The sequence below is a fragment of the Pelophylax lessonae genome, assembly GCF_965119305.1.
Source record: "Pelophylax lessonae genome assembly, chromosome: 4".
Taxonomy (NCBI): Eukaryota; Metazoa; Chordata; class Amphibia; order Anura; family Ranidae; genus Pelophylax; species Pelophylax lessonae.
Genome location: NC_138771.1, coordinates 167,308,696 through 167,319,394, shown reverse-complemented (window position 1 = coordinate 167,319,394; position 10,699 = coordinate 167,308,696). Strand labels below are relative to the sequence as shown.

The 10,699-nt window shown below is 43.0% G+C and overlaps 1 protein-coding gene across 1 annotated transcript; it reads left to right on the top strand.

Annotated features, from left to right (window-relative positions):
- The first annotated feature begins 6,393 nt into the window (after nt 1-6,393).
- LOC309555236 (uncharacterized protein) lies at nt 6,394-7,187 on the top strand. The gene has a single exon (XM_082257131.1). The coding sequence runs from the start codon at nt 6,478-6,480 to the stop codon at nt 7,042-7,044; it is 567 nt and encodes a 188-aa protein (XP_082113257.1). The 5' UTR covers nt 6,394-6,477; the 3' UTR covers nt 7,045-7,187.
- Nucleotides 7,188-10,699: the final 3,512 nt, after the last annotated feature.

Below are 10,699 nucleotides of genomic sequence, written 5' to 3'. Positions count from 1 at the left end.
GAAAGATTAGAGGAACTGAATTTATTCTCTCTTGAGAAGAGGAGATTAAGGGGGGATATGATCAACATAAATACATAAGGGGTCCATAAAGTGAACTTGGTGTTGAGTTATTCACTTTTGGGTCATCACAGAGGGCAAGGGGACATTCTTTATGTCTAGAGGAAAAGAGATTTTGTCTCCGAATATGGAAAGGTTTCTTCACAGTAAGGGCTGTAAAAATGTGGAATAGGCTCCCTCCAGAGGTGGTTTTGGCAAGCTCACTAGATTTATAGGTAAAGTTAATCCAGGGAATATCAGATTGCCTCTCGGGGGATCAGGAAGGAATTTTTACCCCTGCTGTCGCAAATTGGATCATGCTTTTCTGGGGTTTTTCGCCTTCCTCTGGAAAAACTCTGGGTATAGGATTGTGTATAGGGTTTTGTATGGTTGTGTTTTCTCTATTGTTTTTTGTTTTTAGCCAGTTGAGCCAGATGGATTTGTGTCTTTTTTCAACCTGACTAACTATGTAACTATTAAAAGGAGGTTTTTACCCTAATGCAGAGAATGCATTAACCACTTGGCGACCGCCCCACACAGATTTACTGCGGCAGGGCGTTTCGGCTGCGCATAATCACATACACGTACGTGATTATGTGCACGTGGTTTCGGCGGCGCGCCCACGCCATTGGGGCTGCGCTTCCGCTGTGATTAGACACAGCAAGAGCCAGACCGCGGGAGGAGGGGGCTCGATCGCCGCTGGCCTCTTGCGGTCTTCGGGGAAACTGACAGGAGAGCCGCCTGCCTATGTAAACAAAGCAGGCAGCTCTCCTGTCAGACAAGCACAGTGAGATCGTGTGTCTCAGCTAAGCTGAAACACCGATCTCTGTGTGCCTTTCACAGAGCCCCCCCCTCCCCCATAGTTAGCAAGTATTTAACCCCTTGATCACCCCCAGTATTAACCCCTTCCCTGCCAGTGTCATTTATACAGTAACAGTGCATATTTTTTTTATCATTGATTACTGTATTAATGTCACTGGTCCCCAAAAAGTGTCAAAAATGTCAGTTAGGGGTCCAATCTGTCCGCCACAATGTCGCAGTCCTGTTAAAAATCGCTAATCGCCGTCTTTACTAATAAAAACAAAAAATAAAATATCTATTTCATAGTTTGTAAACACTATAACTTTTGCGCAAACCAATTAAAATACGCTTTTTTGGGATTTTTTTTTTTAAAAATATGTAGCAGAATACAAATTGGCCTAAACTGATAAAAAAGTTAGATTTTTTTAATTTTTTTTTATTGGGAATGTTTATAGCAGAAAGTGAAAAATATTGTTTTTTTAAAAAAATTAAAAAATTGTCACTCTTTTTAGCGCAAAATCTAAAAACCGCAGAGGTGATCAAATACCAATCAAAAAAGCTCTATTTGTGGGAAAAAAAGGACTTGGATTGTATTTGGGTACAGCGTTGCACGATCGCGCAATTGTTAGTTAAAATAACGCAGTGCCCAATCGCAAAAAAAGGCCTGGTCATTAAGGGGGTGAAAGCTTCCGAAGCTAAAGTGGTTAAGATACTGTAAAAAAAAAATAAAAAAAAAAAACTTTACCTTTTTTACAACTATTTTAAATTACGGGTCGTCGTGGCAAATGTCCTAGCTGCAAAATCAAACTCTTATGTAAATAGGATTATTAAGATTCTGAAATTATGTTTTTTCTGTAGTTCAACTTGAAAGTAATCCACATTCCTCTGCATGTGCATCTGGCTAAACCTGTTTGCTTTCATTGATCAAACGGAGTAGCCAGGTGATACTGGAGATTTATGTTTCTTGTTTTTCAAGCTTTGGCCAAGATTTCTATTTTTAATTCTGCAGTTTATTTAAAGCAGAGCATAAGTTAGTTTTTTCTAAATTGTTAACAGGTAAGCACCTATGGCTGAAGAGGCTCTGTAGTTTTCTTTTGCCATAAATGCTCTGCTCTTGCCTGCACATGCATAGCACATTGTACAATTTTGGCATGCTGTGAGTGCCTGGATGAAGCAACCCCCTTGAGCATTTACTGTATGGGCATTACATCATCTCTGGCAGGCCATTTAGGATGGCTTAACCACTTTAAGACCGGAAGGATTTCCCCCCTGTAACGGACAATTACGCAGTCGTGCGACGCTGTACCCAAATAAAATTGACGTCCTTTTTTCCCACAAATAGAGCTTTCTTTTAGTGGTATTTGATCACCTGTGCGATTTTTAATTTTTGAGCTATAAACAAAAAAAAGCGACAATTTTGAAAAAAAAAAAAAAAAAACAATATGTTTCACATTTTGCTATATAACATTCTCAAAAAAAAAAAAAAAAATTAAAAATCAAAATTTTTTAACATTTTAGGCCAATTTGTATTCTGCTACATTTTTTTGGTAAAGAAAATCGTAATAAGCGTATTTTGATTGGTTTGCGCAAAAGCTATCGCGTCTACTACCTACGGTAAAGATTTATGTCATTTTTATTGTTTTTCTTTTTTTTTTTTACTAGTAATGGCGGCGATCTGTGATTTTTCGCAGGACTGCGACATTGGGGCGGACAGATCAGACCCCTAACTGACATTTTTGGGGGTACCAGTGACATTACTACAGTAATCAGTGCTAAAAATATGCACTGTTAATGTAATAATGACACTGGCAGGGAAGGGGTTAACCTTGTGGGTGATCAAGGGGTTAAATGTAAGCCTAGGGGATTGATTCTAACTGTGGAGGGGTGTGGCTTCTGAAATGACCATAGAGACATGTTATCCTATATAGAAGGATCACATGGGCTCTATGGTCATTGCAGGGAGAAGAACGGTCAGCTGTGTTCACAACAATCAGAGCCGCCTGACCCGTGCATCGGCTTCCATGCTTGCTGCGGTGTGGGGGCGGGAGCACGCCCCTAGCTTCCCACGCGCGACCGATGTAGACCTACATCGGTTTGCACAGCAGAGCCACCCTGCCGCAGTAAAAAGGCGGCGGGTGGTCGGGAAGTGGTGAAAAGTATGGATCTAAAAGAAGACCAGAAAAAGATGTCAGCCTTGTGGTGACAGAGCTACAAGAACATCACATTACTGGAGGAGGGAGCTGTGTAAATTAAGTCATGCGTCCCGCCAGCATGGCAGCAAGTGGTGTAGGAAGATTCTGTCCCGGCCAGGAGCACGCATTTCAGTGTGGCTCCAGGTGACCCTGCAAAGCAAAGAAGCCATCCGTTCAGCAACATTAGCAACGCAATTTACCACGTGACAATTGCAGCAGTTTCGTGCGTTTTTAGGTGCCATTAAAATGAATGGGATCTAAAATTTGCACTGTTTGATTTGTCCTTTTAGCAGAGCGGGGCGGAGGCAAAAATTTATACAGATTGGTGCAACGAAAACCTGTATTAAAGTAATGCAGCCACTTAAGCAATGCAATTTAGCGTGTGACAATTGCAACAGTACTGCACTGCATTTTTAGGTGCCATTAAAATGAATAGGCTCTAAAATTTGCGCTGTGTGATTTGTCTTTTTAGCAGAGGATTTCTGTCCGCGGTTCAAAACTCCAAGGTGTAAACGCAGCCTAAAGATTTAAAGTGGTTGTAAAGGCTCAAGGTTTTTTTACCTTCATGCATTCTTTGCATGAAGGTAAAAAACCTCCTCTGTGCAGCTGCCCCCCAGCCCTCCCTAATAGCAGTGGCACTTTTTGGCTCTGAGGAAGAGGGTCCTCCCTCAAAATGCATCAGTAAAGTCAGACTAATGCGGACACCAGCACCTCATCCAGCACCATAGGAGTACCCTGGCTACTTTGGAGACGATTGGTTCCATTGTTTTTACATGCGTTTAATCATCATTTGTTTGTGACTACAATGTATGTTGCTTTTGAATTTTAATAAACCTTTTTAGTAGGGATGCACCGAAATTTCGGCCACCGAAATTTTTGGCCAAAAATGAGCCTATCCCATTTTGGCCGAAAATGGGTTAAAAATGCCGAAATGAATGGCCGCAGCGCAGGTTTGAGAAGTCCCGCCTCTGGCCGGCCGCCCGCCTCTCAATGATGTCCCTACTACGATCTGTGTATGAATGAACTGAACTGACCTGACACCGGGCAGGAGGGCGGGCGAGCGGCCGCTAATAGCTGTAACTATGTGAGCGCTTCACTTCACTTCACTTCCCTGTCAGCGGGACTATGTGTATGAATGAACTGAGGGCGGGAGGGTGGGCGAGCGACCGCTAATAGCTATAACTATGTGAGCACTTCACTTACCTGTCATGCGGGTATCTCCTCTGACAGGGAAGTGAAGTGAAGCTCTCACATAGTTATAGCTATTAGCTATCACTTCATTCATGCACAATTGCACAGATCGTAGTAGCAGTAGTGACATCACAGGGAGGCGGACCGCCAGCCAGAGGCGGGACTTTTGAAAGGAAGGACAGTGATCGGAGGAGCAGAGTGAGAGTAAGGAAATCGCATCCTTGGGATGGGGAGGAACGCTGAGGCAGGGGGGGGGGGGGGGAGCTGAGGCGAGCTTACCAATGGTATTAGTATTATGCAGCATGAGGGGGTTAATGTATTGCCACTGCTGGTCACTGATGCATTAGTGACCGACCAGTGGCAGTTAATTAACCCCTTTGTGCTGCATTAGTGCAACCAGTATCAGTGCAACCAGTGTTAATTAACACTGATACTGGTTGCACTAATGCAGCACAAAGGCGTTAATTAACTGCCACTGGTCGGTCACTAATGCATCAGTGACCAGCAGTGACAATACATTAACCCTCTCATGCTGCATAATACAAATATCATTGGCAATTAAATTAACCTCTTGCCAACCCATCACAGTACATATACTGTGACAGGGTGGCATCGACAGGTGTACGTCGCTGCCTGTTTTTGGTGTATGCCCCTCTTCTATCTATTTTAAAATTATTTGGGAGAAAAAGTCATTTTCGGTTTCGGTTTTGGTTTTTCGGCCAAGGGCATCCTGCATTTTCGGTTTCGGCCCAGAATTTTCATTTTGGTGCATCCCTACTTTTTAGTGGTAATGCACAAGGTCGGTGCGCCCCTCTTTTGTTGTTGTTTTTCAGTGTATTTGGATACCCTTGGTCCTGAGGGGGCAGCAAGACCTTAAGTGGTGCCTATTGAGACCACACAAGATTAGTTATCCTTTGTTACATACCATCTGAGCACAGGAGAATTATTGCTTTTTGACTCCCTAATACTTACCTAAGCCAGATCTTTCTCCAGCACTGTGCTCGAGAGCCTCGGCTCTCTGGGGACTCTCCCTCCTCATTAGCTGAGACAGCAGCGGGAGCCATTGGCTCCCGCTGCTGTCGATCACAGCAAATGAGCCAATGAGGAGAGAGGCCGAGCCGCAGCTCTGTGTGTGAATGTATACGCAAAGCTGCGGCTCAGTATCAAGCCTGCTTGGGTGCCCCTGTTGCAAGCTGCTTGCCCTGGGTGCACTTGGCAGAAGGGGGGGGGGCAGAAGCATCAGCGGGATCTTGAGAAGAGGAGGATCAGGGCTGCTCTGGGTAAAACCACTGCTCAGAGATGGTAAGTATAACATGTTTGTTATAAAAAAAAAGAAAAAAAAAAAAAGAAAGCCTTTAATATCACTGTACAGTTATTATTTTCATGTTTCCGGCTCGGTTCACACTGATGCGATGCGGGAAGGCTGCGAATTCGCAGCCTGTTCCCGCATCGCACACGCACCCCCGGCAGTTCAAACTGCCATATGCGATCCGCTGGGGGTGTCAATGTAATCTTAACGACACCCCCAGTTTGATCGCATATCGCAGTGCAATCGTGCAGTTCGCACAGGATCGGATCGCACAAGTGTGAACCGCTGTGCGATCCGATCCTGATGCGGCAGCAAAAATGCCTCCTGTGCGTGTTTGCTGCGGGTGCGATGCGAATTTAGCCATACAAACTGTATGGCTAAACTCGCACCGCACAGCTGATCGCATGTCATGTCGGAGCAGTGCGCTCCGACATGACATGCGAACCCCGCACACGCAGTAGTGTGAACCGGGGCTCCATGGTGGGATGAATAACACCTTTAAATCACATTGTATACAAACCTTTTGTTAAACTGTAACAATGATATCATACAAAATGTCTAAAAATGTCAATACCCGGAAACCTACAACATTTTTTACACAAGCTAAAACACTCATACAAGCATGCAATGTAGCTTGGAATAAAGTAATCTTCTGAAACCTGAGCTTCAGACAATTCCAGAAATACAATGAAGAATAGCAACCAATAGGAAGTGCATGCAAAGCTATAAACCAGCAAAACAACATTGTAATGTTCAAAAGGGCAAGGAGTTGCGCAAAAGGAACACAATACTGCCATTCAGATCATTGTGGGCTGTGCTTCAGTTCATTTGTCTGAGAGGTGATACTGCACATTATACCACACATCAACAGGATAATTCATTCATTTTCCTAAACCAGGAAATATAATATTTTGTCTGCTGTTTGTGCCAGGTTTATTGGATTCAATCATGGGCAGTCTGATTAGCAAGGTGAAGATATGCCTTTCTGCATGGTACCCAGTGAGGGCTCGTGTTCTCCTCCTCGGTCTTGATCACTCTGGCAAAACCACCACCCTTTATCAACTAAAGCTAAAGGAGAAAGTCGCCACCATCTCAACTGCTGGATTCAACGTAGAGACTCTGGACCCTATCAATGGAGTTTCTTTTACTGTGTGGGATGTTAGCTTAAATCCTGAAACATGGCCTTTCTACAAGCATTATTTTGCAAATACACAAGGTATGATGTTTGTGGTGGACTGCAAGGATGGTGAAAGACACGCGGATGCCAAACAACTTTTGCATACGATCTTAGGAGAGATTGACATGGAAGGTGTGCCATTTATTATACTTGCCAACAAGCAAGATCTGCAAGATACAAAACAACCATCTGACCTGGCAATGGAATTGGAGCTGGATAAGTGGACTGGACATGCCTGGGAAATATTTGGATGTTCTGCCATGTCTGGTGATGGACTACAGGAAGCCCTAAGTACACTCTCTGTTATGATTAAGAAACGTGGAATTACCATGTCCTAAGGAATGTTACCTATTTCTGTAAATAGTTGTACAAAAATTCAGCTGGCCAAGTGATGGGAAGATGTGCTAATTGTTGCATGTTGATTATTAGAGCCCAGTGGCCATATAGATCCTTGACACGTTTGACAAGTGTCTTTAAAGCTTTGTCATTTGTATGGACTGGAAAGACTGCTGCTTTGTCGTTCTTTATGAGACTACATCCTTCATGCGAATGTGCCCTGAAAGCATTATTAGGTTAAACTTGTAAACAACTGTCATGCTAAATCAGTCTTTCTCATTTTTTTTTACCATGGAGGATCCCCTGTTAGCTAATGGGAAGAAAGCCCCCTTACAGACAGCTGAAAAGATCATTGGTGTCATGCAGCTGGCTCTGCCAAGTGGAGTTGGCCCTGAAACTATGCAAGCCTCATCAAATGGGAGGTCAATTAGCCATGGAGCCCCTAGCAACCTTTGCAGGAACCCTGGTAGAGAATGGCTGTGCTAAATCAAATATAACATACCTTTGTTGAGAAATAATATCTCAGTTACTATATTTTCTATGTAAATGTTGAATTTTTTACATGCCAGGTGTGTTTAAACCTAAAACCACAAATAGAATATATTGCCGTTAACCAATAATTAGATGTGGTTGCCGAATTCATTTTCTTTCTGTTTTTTTCCTGGTGATCTGGCCAGTAACACACCTCCTGTATTAGAGTGCCCCCACTCTGGATTAAGGAGTACAGGGGACACCTTTGGACAGCAGCATTTTCAGTCTGGGGCGATGGGAGTGTTAAATGTATTAAACTTAGTACACACGGGCGACATCGGTCAGTTCAATTAAAACCGTTTTGCCGGCTTCTGTCTTATGTGCATGCTGAAAAACCAGCAGCTGACTGGAATCAGGGCTTTCAACCATTGGCTGAGAGCGCTGACTGGAATGTTCTGATGGGGGGCCATCCCCCTGTCAGAACACTATTGCTCAGCGGGGGAGATCCGATTGTTAGTACAGCGGCTCCGATCTGAGCTGTCTATTTTTTTTTACTGATGTGTGTACCAGGCTTTAGCCAATTTAAATACAATAAATTGAAGCCAAACTCCAGCGCACACTTTAAAATCAATTACAGCAAACAGGTTAAAGGGGTTGATTTACTAAAACTGGAGAGTGCAAAATCTGGTGCAGCTCTGCATAAAAACCAATCCGCAAGCTGAAGTTAGAAGCTGATTGGTTGCCATGCACAGCTGCACCAGATTTTGGAACCCCCCAGTTTTAGGAAATCAACCACAAAAGTTTACATAAATAAATAGAAGCTGATTATTTTAATCACCCCTGCCAGTGGTAAATGGATTATCTCATCCATGTAAACTGATACATTCTGCTAGAGAGCTTAAGCTTCTGAAAAATAGCAGACTTGCTGGCTGGATCATCACATGAAAATAGAAGAAAGAAAGCCTAAAAAAGGAAAAAAACACAGCAGTCACATCTAAGAATAGGTAAGCTGCAATATAATAATACTGCTTTTAATTGTGAAGACAGTAATACCTCATTATCTATATTTGTATATACAGTAAAACCTTGGTTTGAGAGTAACTTGGTTTAAGAGCGCTTTGCAAGACAAGCAAAATTTTCAAATAAATTTTGACTTGATATACAAGCGATGTCTTGATATACAAGTAGCCTCAAGTCACAGCTGAGTATAAAAGTGTAGCAATATGGTTAAATTTAATGAAGGTACAACATTTAGCAACTCACATGGTTGATGATTGGAACAGGCACATCTAAGTATGCAGGCATCCAGGCTAAAGCTGTCCACATAGACTGTCCGCACCACCATCTACGTCATCCCTTCCATGCTGCTCCTCGCTTTCAGATCGCTTTACTGTAGGGGTCTTCCCGGTCAGGATTACAGACTGGAAGCCGGTGGTGCAGAAGATAGTCTATGTGGACAGCTTTACCCCGGATGCCTGCATACTTAGATGTGCCTGTTTTATTCATCAACCATGTGAGTTGCTAAATGTTGTACCTTCATTAAATGGAACCATACTGCTACACTTAGAGGCACCTCTCTTCTCTTTGATACTCTGTAGCTCCTGCTGGATTTTGCTTCTAATCCCCTTGTGGAAGCGGCTATTTGTGGATGGACATTTTATGGTATTATAACCTATCGCAATGCTATAATCTTTTTATTTGGACTATAAACTGAAGGATTTATGAATAATGGTTGTGGAACGAATCATCTGAGTTTCCATTATTTCTTATGGGAAAATTCGCTTTGATATAAGAGTGCTTTGGATTACAAGCATGTTTCCGTAACGAATTATGCTCGCAATCCAAGGTTTTACTGTATTTGTGTGTAAGTGCCGGTTCACACTGAAGCGGCACGACTTTGGGGGGCGACCTGTGAAGTCGCGTGCACCGATGTGCCGAAGGGACTTCACATAATGGAAGTCTATGCAAGTCGCTCCGAGGTCGCCCCAAAGTAGTACAGGACCCTTTTTCTAAGTCGGAGCGACTTGTGTCGCTCCTATTAGAACCGTTCCTGTACTACTCAATGGACCCCGACATACTGCGACTTGTCAGGCTGACAAGTCGCCTGACAAGTCGCGGCAGTGTGAATGGGTTCTAAGAAATCTGTGCTTAAAAATACTTCTTAGAAATCTGTTTCCTTATACACATTCTTTTTAAGCCATGATAAGAGTAACTCATCTGTATTGTGTCAATGCAATGGGTTTCAGTTGCAAAAATGGGCTAGCGGTGAACCTTGCTTTTACCTGCTAGAAAAAACAAAAATTTCCTGTAGCTTAGCTGATGAAAAATAAATTTCATTTAATGCTTACAATATAGAACTTGTGTTACATTATATTTTGTCTGTGGCTTGCAAGGTGACACCAGGCCGCACATACAACAGGAAATTAATAAAATGTTTTGCCTTTTCCTAGTAGATAAATGTGTTTGTTGTTTAAAGCAAAGCCAAAACCTTTTTTCTTTTTCATAAAAGCACTGTGCAAGAGATTGTGCTGGATTATCGTTTTCACCACGTCCCACTTAGATCTGAAGAACAAAGACATATAGCAAGGCAGGAGTCTTATGCCTCGTACACACGTTCAGATAATCGTACGACTTATCGTTCGCATTTTGTTGCATAATACTTGTAAACAGCGCATATAGGTAGAGAGATGGCAATGTAAGAAATCTGATGCAATTCATCCAAACGGATATAATCATAGGAAATTTGCCAAGTGTATATATACCATAATCATACAAAATATATATAGTGAACCAGCCAGGAAGTTGATCACACCTGTGCTACCGTCTCGTCATCCAAGATGGCGCCGGCGTGCGGCCCAAGCCTCCGTATCATACCAGAGGTGACCTCATCACAAGCGTCACTTCCCGAAATATGTAGGAAGCATCAGACCATAGACAGTGAGTGACATCCGATACCCAGACCAGATGGGAGGAGCAAAACAGTTAATCCAATCCAGGCAAAGCAGTACAGGAAGCGGAATCCGTGACACCCAAAAGGCAAATCCAGACATCCGCATCTGGCTACTAATGCCAAAAACAACATATATCGGTAGTTAAATGTGCATCACATGCCCGCAGACACTGCACATCGACATCACTCAGAGATCGGGCTTATGGTGAGATCAACCTCGTGGCTTTACAAAGAAA